The sequence below is a fragment of the Pterocles gutturalis genome, unplaced genomic scaffold (genome assembly GCF_000699245.1).
Source record: "Pterocles gutturalis isolate BGI_N339 unplaced genomic scaffold, ASM69924v1 scaffold10696, whole genome shotgun sequence".
NCBI lineage: Eukaryota > Metazoa > Chordata > Aves > Pterocliformes > Pteroclidae > Pterocles > Pterocles gutturalis.
Window position 1 is genome coordinate 99,494 of NW_010100426.1, and position 13,591 is coordinate 113,084.

The 13,591-nt window shown below is 36.4% G+C and overlaps 1 protein-coding gene across 1 annotated transcript in view; it reads right to left on the bottom strand.

Moving 5' to 3' along the window:
- RALGAPA1 (Ral GTPase activating protein, alpha subunit 1 (catalytic)) overlaps positions 1 to 13,356 on the bottom strand; it is a gene marked incomplete at its 5' end in the record, with an annotated part of 111,191 nt that extends 97,835 nt beyond the window's left edge. Inside the window, 8 exons of the mRNA XM_010079756.1 lie at positions 333 to 570; positions 1,347 to 1,476; positions 2,712 to 2,860; positions 5,040 to 5,177; positions 5,682 to 5,873; positions 7,826 to 8,065; positions 8,409 to 8,617; positions 13,218 to 13,356. Of these exons, the coding sequence (XP_010078058.1) occupies positions 333 to 570; positions 1,347 to 1,476; positions 2,712 to 2,860; positions 5,040 to 5,177; positions 5,682 to 5,873; positions 7,826 to 8,065; positions 8,409 to 8,617; positions 13,218 to 13,356 (1,435 nt within the window). The remainder of the gene's footprint in view (positions 1 to 332; positions 571 to 1,346; positions 1,477 to 2,711; positions 2,861 to 5,039; positions 5,178 to 5,681; positions 5,874 to 7,825; positions 8,066 to 8,408; positions 8,618 to 13,217) is intronic.
- Between the last annotated feature and the right edge of the window lie 235 nt (positions 13,357 to 13,591).

A 13,591-nucleotide genomic window follows, 5' to 3' on the forward strand; every position in this document is an offset into this window, starting at 1 on the left:
TTATTTTTCAAGAAGTTCTGACTGGGACTCAACTATTGAATTGCTTTGCTAAAAGGAGAAAGGCATAACCCACTACAGTGTAACATTTTAGGATAAATTCAACACACCTTTAAGACCTTCATTCCATATGTGCCTATTTTCATGACTGCATCTTTTTGTGGAGATTTCGTGGTGACACTAAAAAGCAGCCTTGTCTTAAAGGAACTGGGTTATTTCAGGTGTCAGAGATGCCTAATTAGGTGAACTAAAAAGGCTAGACCAGAATTCTGCTGTGCCCAACATCTCATTACCCCAGCTCAAATTCAAACAGTGTGCATACAGTGTTGTCTTACCTTTGCCTTTGTGTTTTTTCTGCTTCTGCTCACTTAATTTATCCAATGGCAGGTCACTGAGGTCCAGACTATACAAGTTTCTAGCTAATACTTTAGTTAGTGTCTCCATTGTCAGTGACCACTCAGTGGCCAGCTCTTCCCAATATGTCAGTGATGACATTACAGACAGCAAGTCATCCCAAAGTTCTCGAGATATGTACACATTTAGATTCGCTTTGATCCAAGCTACTATAAGAGTCTAAAAGAATAAAGTGAGAAAAGTTGGGTTCCAAACATAAAAGGACAACATTCAAATATTACTGCTTAAAAAGAAGTTTCTAACTGTCACAGAAATTTCAGTGTAGTCCTGACATTCTTTTCCTCACCAGAAAACACAGACTTTTCATCAATTATCAAGTGTTATGTTAACATGGGCTTCTGACTTAAGATACAGGAACAACTGCTTTGACTTATGAAAGATCTTTTGCTATCTTACAAGTTTTGCCAAAGAGTTCTGTAATCCTGGTTTCAATTAGTTCTCATCACATTCATATCTTATGCATCCCTTTTTTTTTTCCCCCCCACTAAGGAAACTAGAGACTTTACAGATCCTATTTACAGAGCAGTCACCACATCACTCCACAGCTATAAACTTTGAAAGGATCTGCTACAGCTTACCATATGGAATAAAAAAATCCATTGGGTAGGTATGGATGGCACAGAAGATTTTGTGCTGACTTGAGCTAATTTTGCAATGAAAACAGGCTAAAACTGCACACACTGTTAGTTATCCAAACTCAACTAAAGGACGGGAATTTTTTAATTTCTCAGTACCCCAAAAACCACTGACACGGTCTCACTAAATATAGGACAGAAAGTAACAAACGTAACCAGTTCTTTAACCCACACCATTTACATTATCTGGGTAACATGATCAATGATTTAAGATGACAAACCAGCCAACAGTGGCTGTTGCATCTAATCTCTTGATCAAAATTAAGCTGAATTAATTAGAGTGAATCTATGATTAATTGCCTGGAAAAGAGGTCCTGCAAGTCTTCCAGCTAAAGTGGAGTTTTTTCTTCCTTGATACTGCAAGAAAGTTTGGGGTGGTATTTTCAGCACAGATTCAGTAACCCTGAGCAGCACAAGTAGCATCTGTTCCCTGCAAAACAATATTAAACTTGGAGTTACCATTTTGTTATACTTCTGTATATACCAAGATACTTCTAAAGATAATAACCGAGCTTGACTTGCGCAAACACATTACAAACAGGTCACAGTGATTATAAACAGCCTAACTTGGTTCTTGCAAAAGAAATTACTCTAATCTTCTTTTCACAATTGAGTGGGGAACTCCTGTCCCCTCTAACATCTTCTGACAGGTTATTCAAGTGCTATCACCTTCAATGGCCTCAAATTACATGCAAAGTTTTAATTATATTTCCAAACTGAGCTTTCACTTTTGTTTCTTTTTTGTTATCAATGACAGGTTTTGTCAATGTTACATTATCATTAACATACTTCATCAACTATTTTGTGTGGCACAATCTTTGCCATCACAGTCTAGAGTCACTTCTTTACAGTGATGTGAAACTGGGGAAGAAAATACTGATTTAGTGGAATCTGTTTTCTACTATTACTCCTAAATTTCCCAGTGGCTAGCCTATTTCCTCAGAAGAGAAAACAAGCTTCCCATGACACGTAAAGCCAGCTCTGCCTACCCAGAGTTCAAGACGTACTAGTGACACATTGCAAGTCAAGTTAAAATGGAGTAAATTAGCCATTTGAAATCCCCCTACTGCTGCTTCCTTGCAATGGAGAATGGTGACATCATAGAGACAGCTATTTAAAGGAGGGGGGGGAATAACAGAAATTAATTTTGAAGTGGGTTCCTTAAGGTGCCTGCTAGGCACCTTAAACACTGGAAATGAACAAAACAGTTAAACAGTACACAGACTCCTGTACACAATTACAGATCAAGAGCAACCCACATTTGATTATAGTAGTTATCCATGCTTATCTGAGGATTTTTTGTTTATTTTTTAAACAAGTCCGTGAAGCTTCATATACGTGTTCATATTTAGCACTTTGACACAAAACGCCCTGGAAAAAAAGTAATCAGTAGCTTCTTAATAGTAGTCTCTATATCCTACCTTTTTTTTTTTTTTCACTGAAGGCTAAGCTTCCTCAAACTAAGTAGGTGCTTACTACTGGCTTTAACAGAGCAGATAACATCTTCCCTTGTGGTAAGTCACCTGTGATATTAAAGTCCACGTATTTACTGATTTAAAGAAACTGGTTCACATAGTCAATACCATTCTACTGTGTTTACTGACAAGTTAACTTTCACATTTATCTTGTGAACTAATGATCTAAGATAAAAGCATTCGCATTTACCATGTCTTCTTGTCCATAGTCACTTGGACCACCATGTGACGGTAGATATTAAGAATGCGTTTACACATATCAGTGTGTTCATCCAACAGAGCCTTAATTTCATTTGCAGGTTCAAGAAAGAATATATTTGAAGAATTTATTATAAAAACCTGTAAGCAGAAAAGAGTGGATGTTATGAGCTTGAAGCACTGATGTTTTCAGCAATTCAGTTGATAGTAACCAGGAAGAGAAAATCTATGATTAACAGAAAAGGCTGCATATGCTCTCAGAAGTATATATTTAAATATAAATTAGCTTGATGTGATGATAAAGCAACAATAAGACTTTTTTTTTCCCCCATTTTTTTCTACAAAATAGATTCGTATATTTTTGCTTTCATAGATAGTACAACAAACTACTCAATAAAATTATTTTAATATGAGGGACAAAAATGTCCCTGTAAAGAAGTCCCACCTGTAAGCCAGCAACTGACTAGTATCATATAGTCCCGGTACACGGTGTGCGTGTGCTTCAGCATGACAAGGCCTGTACTATGCTCTGGGAAACTAAACCATTCATCCCACTGTGATCGGTAAGGCTTACCAAAAGCAGGAAACAGGATACTTTTCCAAAGTGGTTGACTTCAGTGGACAGTGAATTAGGGCTTTCAGAATTAAAATGATGAAAACAAAGTAGGCAAGGGCACTTCAAGTTACAGGAACTGACAATAGCTACTGTAGTGTTGTTACATTTTTATGTAGGTTTAGGAAGTATTTGAGTCACAGCGAGCCCTAGATTTCCAATTAATTTTTATTTGTTTTTTTAATCTACATGTACAGGAAATCATTGGTTCTAAAGTCGTAACTTCCCTCCACTGAGGGCTTTAGATTTTAATAATTAAAAACTATTAATATGCAGCTGTACATTCACTAGCCTCAACGAATGAGCCTACCCTACTCTAAGTGCCTAGAAATAAGTCTATGCAAGAATTAAATGGAAAGAAAACTCAAGACAGAAGTCTTGGATTCTTGATTCACAGAAGGCGGCAAATGTGGTTCCAGGTCAGAAAACCTCTCAAATTCAGACTGGTTTAGAATGATGCCTTGATTCTGTTTTGGGCTAAAAAATATATTTGCTGGTCAAATGAACCTTTGTCTAAAAAACTGAAACATGAGAATCTCCTAGGCATTCTCAGATGTGTAAGCCTTATTAATACATTGCAAACAGATAAAGATAATTCACTTTTTCTTTTCTCAGAAACACTTCATAATCTAAATGGTCATTGTATGCAAAGATTATGAAACTTAAATTACTGTAATATATTTTAATTTAAAAGTGATTTCAGTTACAAAGTTCATTTCTATATAGAACAGTGTACAGCACAACAGGAAACCCTATTCAGGGTATCATTCAAGCTGCGATAAAAATCATGAGTTCTAATTAGCACGGTCACCCATGGTAAAAGTGCATGCAGCAGAGAGGCAAATGCCCATGTCTATTCTATTTTATTTAGAATAATTTTTCTTCTGAATAAAAAAATATTACAGAGGCTATGGTCATATACACACCTATACATATATATGTGCATGCACCTATTACACATAAAATGCACACATCTTACATGACCTTCAAAGACCCTCGAATTATACACACTTGATTTTTATATCCTCAATTTCAGTAAAGCATTTGAAACATTTGAAATTAACGCAATTTCTACCCTGCCAAATTTCCTAGAAGCAGATAGAAAGCTTCTGTTAGGGAACCTTCCGCAACTCTCCCACTCCTTAAGGCTATCACTGAAGTAGAAAGTTGTGGTGTCTAATCAAATTTTTCAAACAATTACACACTCATCCAATCTGTAATTTCAGATAAAGATGAGAAAACATCCCTGTACACCTTATTATTCACATTAAGAAAACTGCAGGTTTGGATGTTGTGTGTGTGGTGACTAACAGCTTAAAAGAAAAAAGCTTCTAAGCATTCTCATTAAACACTTAATTAGAATAATATGACAACGTGGCACTCAAGAGAGAATTATTTTTTCTGTGATACAATGTACAGGAGAACGCACGTCTTGATGCAAAATTAAAAGATTTTTTCACTGTTATCCAACGCTTGTGTACACATTGTCTACTTAAGGTCAACAAAAATACAGTGAACCACTGTCATTATTCAAACACTTTTTATCATCCTACTTTAAAAACTATTTTAGGTTTTAAAAATTCAGAGATGCTTTCAAGAAGCATGGATTTCCCTTGCAGGAGTACTGCATTATATTCTACTCTTCATGTACTGATAACAAGAGCTTTATTGTTAGCATGAAAAATAGGTACCAAGTCTATTTCATACCTGCAATACTGACTGCACTCCAGCTTGTACATTTTGCTCTTCAGCATCAATTTCAGACATTTTATGCAAAGTGTCTTCATAACAGCCATTTCTTGCCCAGTTTGAGTTTCTAACATGACTGGAGTTCATCCCTTTTTCCTGAAAAATATTTTTTTTCTTAAAATCCCATAGATTTATAAACAGGTATTTTGGTTTTACATTATAGGAAAAAGGATATAGTAGATATTAAATAATAAACAATGGTAGGCAGATGTTTAAGATGGATCTTAGAGACGCAACTATATTGTAAGAAGTTTGTAACAATTATTTTAACGTATCTGAATGAAATAACTTATTTTTTCCTAATCCTTTTATTTGTATATGGTTTTTACACAGCTGAAGGTTAGCATACTTTATAATCCACATCTTGAGAATAGTTCATAAAACTATATGAAATTTTAAATTGAACTAACCAGATTAAAACTCTACAGATAATGTATCAAATTGGTAGCCCATTCATGCACTGTTTAACTACCACTGATTGTCCCCAGTAGATGCTCTGACATAAAATTAAGCCACATATAAATAATCTGTTGAGCAGGCCACTTCTCTGTCTACTAGCATATCCAAAAGATGCACAAATATTAACCAACAATATTTTACCTCTTCTTTTTCTTTTGCTTTCTCTGATGAATTGTGGTCAACAACACTTTCATCACAATCTACAGTTGCGCACTGCATTATTTCTTCAGGTTCCTTCATAAATAAAGGCTTGTCTTCTTGCTGAATCCATTCCTGATACACCTTTACCACTTTCCTCATGGCAGCTGCTTCACATATCGGCAACAGAAATGCCTTTGAGTAGAAAAAGAAACAAACACAAAAACAGTTACAGTACTTGAAATCAAGTTGGGCTTTATGCAGTACAGGCTCTACGGGATAAAGGGGGAAAAAAAAAAATACAGCCACTGTAGGATCTTAACAAACAAATTACTCCTGAACCTGAATGTTTGTTCACTTTCTTCACCTGTAAACTAAAAACATAAGTGTTTTAACATGAAAACTTTTCAAGAAAATACTTTGAAAACTTCACTGTCGAAGAGAGTGATATGAGAATCCATACACGCATATCTACTCGACACCTAGCCTGCTGAAATTAAGGCCCAAACACTCATCAAAAGTATACAAAATGAATGAGCAGCAGTTTCTATTACAACATCTTCCATTCAGAGGACTTGGAAGAGTGGAGTTAAATCAGTTCTAAATGACTGACAAAAATTCAAGTGACATACATCACCGATAGCCATGCATCTTATTTTTAGCTAAATGAGACTTTACAAACAGTATCTTTAAAACAAATGACTCCCTGAAAAGATTACAGAATTATTGTTTCAAAAAAATCGTGTATTTGAGTCAGTGTGACAGCTGATTAGTGCCCTCTTCAGGAGTTTTTCTGCATCTCCTGTGCCAAGAACGAGTCAGAGATCAGAAACTTTTAACATTGGTCAGGTTTTAAATAACTATAAGTACACTTACAAAGACTGCGATGCCCTGTTTTAAAAAAAGAACATATAAACTACACTAACACATAGTTTTATGGAGTCCACAGTGCAAACGTTGAAAACTTATCACCTATGTCTTTAAGCAGTGACAACTTGACACAAGTGGTAAGTTCTCTCTCTGGAAATGGACGTTTCATACCTGTATTGCACTAAAAAGAATTTTGCTCTCTATCACAGAATTCAGCTGACAAGTTCATCAGTCACACACTATCACTTATGAAGTCTAAAAGTCTTCTGTAAGCCCATTTAAATTTTTTGTACCCTGGATTTTTTCTACAGACAATCTTCCCACCATTCAGTACAACTGAAACCTCCTCTTGACTGGAATAACTTGGCTCTAATGTTTTAGAAACATTTCATTTCTAATATGCCAGATATTTGTACCTACTCTGAAAACATCTGGCTAAACAATGACTTACGAGAACTCATAACCACACATGAAATTCAAATATCTACATAACTCATAGAGCGCCTTGTGAAACGAATGAAGAAAATTGCCTTTCCCGTCCCTTTCACTGAGGGGGGGAGTTTCTGAGTGGAGCAACAGTAATTTCATCTCTCCATCGAATGTCTCAGACTCTGTAAACCCTTGAGTGGCAGCACAATTCAGGTAACTCCATTATCTCCTTCAGTAATGTGACCAAGCTCTTCAACATATTGGATGTGGATAAGCTTCTGACATTTATTTGCCTCATTCTTTCGAAAATATCCATTTCACCCAGACATACTGAAGTATTAAAATGTTTAGTTTTCTGCTGTTTGAAGCAATTAGTGTCATGCACTTCAGTTGTAACTTAGTATATAGCCATATGTCCCACTCTTCTGATGAACATTATCAAAGTCAGGACATTTGACTGCTCCTACAACAACTCTTTAACAGCTGCAGAGTCCAACAGGAGGTTTATATTAATATGCTTGTTTGTAAGCTCTAATAGCTACAGTGTTGATGTATGAAAAGATCAAACATGCCTGTCTATGAGGAACTGTAAAGTCCAAGTTAAATGTCGTTGAACTGGTTATTAAAGAAATAAAACTAGAAAAATCAGGAACCAGGTATATTCTACACAGAAAATATTTCAAAATTTTAACTTTCCAATTCTTAAATCTTAAAGGCAAGATAACTAAAAAAACCTGTACATTTATATAATGTTCTGCTTAGCAAATGCTCTTGAAAGAAAACCATGATATAATGAGCATTTACAATACAACAATTAAGATTCTTGTATTCTAAAGAGAGTTCTTCACCTGTCGAAAAATCTCAGTTAGAAAATTAACATTGCTTCTTTTAGAAGAAAAGACCTTCCGGACAATTTCAATATCAGTTAAATGCTCTTCATCAATACTGCAGAGGCTGGAAGAACTTGGTTCTCTCTCTGTTAGAGTACTTGTATTAGAATGAGACTGTTCTGGCTCTGCATTTCTATCCTGCTTATCGGTACTGTCATTTTTGCTGTCCTCCTTTGAAGCCATGCTAGCAGCGGCTCTCTGAAACAAAAATTGAAGAATATTTCATAGCTCATTTTTAGTACAACAATTGAATAGGACAATTTAAGTTATACAATACTATAATCTAAAACAGGGCAAAAAATTCAGGAAAAAAAAACAAAGATAGGATTGACTACATTTCAAAGCTTCTTATGTCTACTTGATCAAGAACAAAATAGCAGAATTTGAAAAAGAAAAAGCAGCATAGTGAATTCATAAACAGAAAATTTGTTTAGAAATTCCATTTTTAATTCATTATAATTATCGGAGGAGTGCACACTGCTGACATAACAATTAAGACAAAAACATGAAAACAAACACTTTTTTGTATATTTGGTTTTACCTGAATATTCTTTGGCACATTTTCACCTTCCATCCCAGGAATATGAGGTCCTGTATGAGGTTTTGGCTCAAGCCAGAAAGACACCAACCATCGAATGACAATAACACGAGCCTTAATAAAAGGTTCCTTTGTGCAATATATTGCCTCATTGGTTTCAACATCTTTCTTAACCATTACATAGTGTGGCTTTGGTCTCATTTGTGGTATATCTGTAAGGAAACACATCATTTTAAAAATACGTGCAGAAAGAAAGCTCTATATAAGAAAGAAATCCTAAACCAACACATGTGAACTTTCAGAGGTGCTGTTTTTTCGTATTCACTGTTGCACAACTCATCCCAGGATGTGCCAAAATGAACGTGACAGAGAAAATTTCAAGACTAGACTATAAGACAACAAAAGGCTGTCATTTTGTAAATTTAATTCCGAACTGTATTCTAACAGCAGCTGCGGCAAACACTTTTCAGGCCCTGCAATACGTGAAAGATGAATAGAACAGAGAGAAATCCTGCTCCAAAGCCACATGAGTTTTGCAGCTTCATCTAATGCCACATCTGCACTAGCTAATTCTGCTGGATTTTGCTGCCAGAGCAAGGGCACATGCATCTCCCTGTGACTTAGCAGAAAGATGATTCTGCAGCAATAGCTTCTGTACTAGCTTGCAGGGAATGTAATGAATGATGTCCAGCAGCATGCCAACTGGCAGGAACTGTGGTTAGTTGGGATTTATAACCTACAATTCCATGTTCTCCATCCCATGTTCTACACAACATCAGAACTGTTTAGCTCTTCTGGTTCTCTACTGTGCTAGTGACAAAGATGCTGACAGTGTCATCAGTATTCCTGAATCTGCTTCAGAAAAAAGTGACAGTCCTTAATAACTCAATGTGGATGGAATTGACACGGGTGGTAAAAACATTACAAAGGATGGGGGTGCACAATGAGACATAGACAGTTTTTAAATTGTGCATAATGCACATTTCTGCAGGGACAAATACCAACAGCCCAGTTCAAACTCCAGCCATGTATGTAGCAGCCAACTCAACACTGCAAAATGTCATCTCTGGGTTTCACAACCCGAGACAGGGTATAGAGCAGTTCTGCAATACCAACCATCAACCTAAAGCAGCTATGAAACTTTCAGATGTGAATGACATTTCTCTGGGAGTGGTGTCTGAACTCCATTCCTAGTTCTAGAAAGCCAAGTATGAGATGTGCTGATACAAAAAAGTGGACTAAAATTTGTCCGAGGACTGATTATGACATGTGCTGTCAGAACACACGCTGCTGATGTTTCAATATCACGATTTTCATCTGGTGACAACACACACAAATCCAAAAAAAGCAAGAGCAACAAAAAAAAAAAAAAGAAAAGAATGAGGCACAGAGAATGGTGGTCCTATCCAGATATGGAGAGTGGACAGAGATGGTATTTCAACACTGCCTCAACTCTTCTGTAGCTTGTGGTATGCAAGTAAGAGATACATTCCATGGTTTTACAGTCCAGAAGGCAGTTCAAAGATACTAATGGTGGGAGTCAAAGAAGATGCAAAGTAGCCATGTTGAAGAATATAAATTTGTTCCCTGACTATATCTTCCTAATGCAAGGTCAAAAATTCTTTTAAGGGATCCAGTATAATTTCTGCCAGGTTATAGTATCATAATGCAGGAAAAACAAATCTGGATAGCAGCAAAGAAACAATCAGCTACTATCTAGGCAATTAACTTATGACAGCCATACATACTTTTAGGCATTTGAAGTGAATGCAGCCTACCTGCCAGGCTGCTGTACAGGGTTCCCTGTTAATGTTACAAATACAGCATTGAAGATATCCAAGCTGGCGTACCTCAGTATCATTTCAACAGCCACATACAAAAGTAGTGATAAAATCATCATGATGCTGCTAAACTGCGGAATGTTGCCAGAACAGACTTAAAAGCTATATCCTCTATTTTTAATGGAAGCATTATTTTCAGAGGAAAAAACTAAACTACTCTTGTATACCATCCACCTACCTAAGTAACAAATGCACAGAATACTTTTTTTAAAGCTTACAAAGAGTTTATTTACTACAAGTAAACACCAGTACATTGTTCTAATTCAGTGGAAAGCAGCAGGTTAGTAAGAAAATTAAAAACTAATATATCTTAAACAGAAGCACGTATAACAGCACAATCAGTGAAAAAAGGAGGCAAATGCCTGGTAGCACAGTATTTAAAGATGCAAAAATCATTTATCTATGGTATTCTATCATTTATCTATTAGCATTCATCAAGGCACAAAGGCTGCAATACTGGCAGTATTTTCAAAAGGACAAGACATCCAGTAGACATGCAGTAAACATGTCGCTGTAGCACACTGTCTCATTCTGTAGTTTCATGATATCCTCTCTCTCTATTCCTTCTCAACTGTATTATGTGTCACAGTTGCTTCTCAAATGTATCTTTCTTCAGTCATTTCTTGTATTTTCATATTTCTGTCCATCTTGGAAGTAGGTGTCAATGCTTCAGATGAGGGCACTAATGTAAAATCAAAGCACAAGAGAAGTTTCTTAGACTGACTCAAACAGCATAAGAAGAAATACTCCCTTCCCCCAGCTTTCCCTTTTTTGTTTTGTTTTGGGCTTTCCCCAACCCCCACCCTTCCCTCTCTGGGAACCTGGTGTGAACGGGTGCCAAAAAAGGGCAGGAAGCTGCAGGTCGAAGACATACACAGGGTAGAAAATTAAAAGGCTAGCAAAGACAGAACAGTGGATACTTGTAGTTTTGATCACGCTTACTTTAAGGCAATAAAGGGTTCACAAGGAATGAAGGGGTGCAGAGAGAATAGCCCACTTTACTGTAACCCTGTAAATGAAGGGGCCTATCTAAATGGCTTGCAAATGGCACCTAAAGACACATTATGCCCCTGGAATCTTAATGCCATATCCATAGTTTTTACTAAAGCTTTCCTTCTACTATCTTACAGAATCTAAACAGATATTAAAAGACATTCAAAACAGAATAAGACAAAAAGAACAATCTCATGGGCTCTTCTAAGCCTGTATTGCTTTTATAAGCCTGTAATACTCATGAATGACAGAATCTGGATGAGGCACAACACTAGCTTCGTGTAACTGGAATGCTCATTGCTCATTACTGTAATCAATATATTTATCTGATAATCTGCCTTAAGAAGGAGAAAAAAAAACTCAACCCAATATACTATCTCCAGTGAAGCCCTCTACCAATGCTTACTTACTAATACTACTGTTTCGATTTGTACCTCCTGACTTCTCCTAAATTTAAACATTATACCTGTAACATAAGAACTGTTTTTCGTAGCAGGGTCAGTGTCCAAGTTTGCCCGTTTTCTGCTTAAATGCTGTCAATTTTGTTCAGAACAGGCACAGGATTTTTTTCAAATACAGTGGGGAGATGCATGTCAGAGAAGAACTTCTTAAAGGAGAAAAGACTATTCTACTTACCAGTGTTTCTGTTGCATTAATTACTGTATTCTTCCCAAAATCCTTGTCATTGTTGCTGACTTTGTACAGTTTAAGGCACTGAGAGTAGTTTGGAGATCTGTGCCCACTTCTTCTTTGTTCCCCATCAGCCTCTTCTTTACCAAGGCCTTGAAAGTTTCTTTTTTATGGTTCGCAGAAAAAGAGAGGACTACAGTAACACTTCTGTGGAAGACTCTTCATAGAAAGTATCATTTCCACATTTCTTGTTCAAAGATGTCAAGCAGCACTACGTTTGCTTCCTCAGCACTGCTTACTATCCCTCTTGCAGCTATTTTACCACTGATCCTCTTCAGTATCTTCACACAACCCTTATTCTACTGATACTCTTCTTCTCTCCTAGACGAGAAGGTCCACTGTTTGTCTTTCCCAGGAGAACATGGCTTTGAAACATCCACCTCTGAAGAAAGCCACAATCCAAATACTTGTATATGGACGGACAGAAAGTAAGACCTTCTCAACAAACTTCCGACAGCTTGATCTTAGAATATGAAAATGCAGCTGCAGATCACTACTAATGTGATGACACTGCATCAACAGGTAAGAGGAGCAGTGAGGTGTCCATATTATTTAAGTAATGAAGTGGCAGCTTAAAGCCTATATACATGGTATACATTTGCAAACAAGAGTCCTGAACTCTGCTGGCTTATAACCAACATGTGCACAGGTGCATGCAAAATGGAGTCAGCAAAACTGAGATGTGCAAACAACGTTCCAGTTTAGAATGGACTAGAAATCTCTGAACAAAACTCTAGTTAGGTTTGCTCAGCAAACACCTAAAATTCTGGTCTCTATATGGAAAGATATATTCTAGCACTATCAGCTTTAAAGATTGTGTTAAACCCTAGCTTCCTCTTCCTACTGCAAGCTCTTGACAAAATACAGTTGACACAAAAACATAACTAACCTTGCCCTGACTGAACTATGAGCAAGCACTGTATAATCCAAACACTATGGTTCTGTACAGATAAAGCCAAAAGCATGCTAACACCTTTTATCTCAGTAGCAGTAGTTTGTCTTCAGAGCACAACTTAAATCAACAACAGAGGTCACATTAAAGAACTATTTCACAAGAACATTTAATTTACCTGAATCAGGTTAATACAGCAAGACTGACTCTAATGAAAGGATCAGGTGCCTCCACAAACAGAGAACTGAAAACCATGAACAGGAACCGCAACATACTCTTAAGAAATACTTTTGGAGAATATTCTTTATGGGCAACATGACTCAAGCAAAAAAAACCTGCTTTGCTATACTCTGTTAGAGAAAATGCAATTATTTTATCAGCTATTTAAACACTTACCAAGTATAGGGTTATACAAGCTGGTCTCCTTACAAATGTTTGGGAAAATAGAAGGTAAGTAGTATTTCTTAAAATTTGAGAATAAAAATGAAAATCCCTTTTCCTGGTTTTCCTTGTTCTTCCATTCTAAACTCTTAACCTTAAAAAAAAGAAGTTGGATAAAGTAAACATCTAGAAGTAGACGAGAAAGATGATTGATGAAATGGCTTCTTTATAAGTTCTTTCTTTGGAACAAAATCATATGGATTTTAGTAGACAATTTTAAAAAGATGGAACAGAAACTAGCTAGGAAACGTCAATGAAACAAAGACTGCTCTCTTCCAAAACATTGCTTCAAAATGAACTTGAACACATCAAACACTGAAACCAGTAGA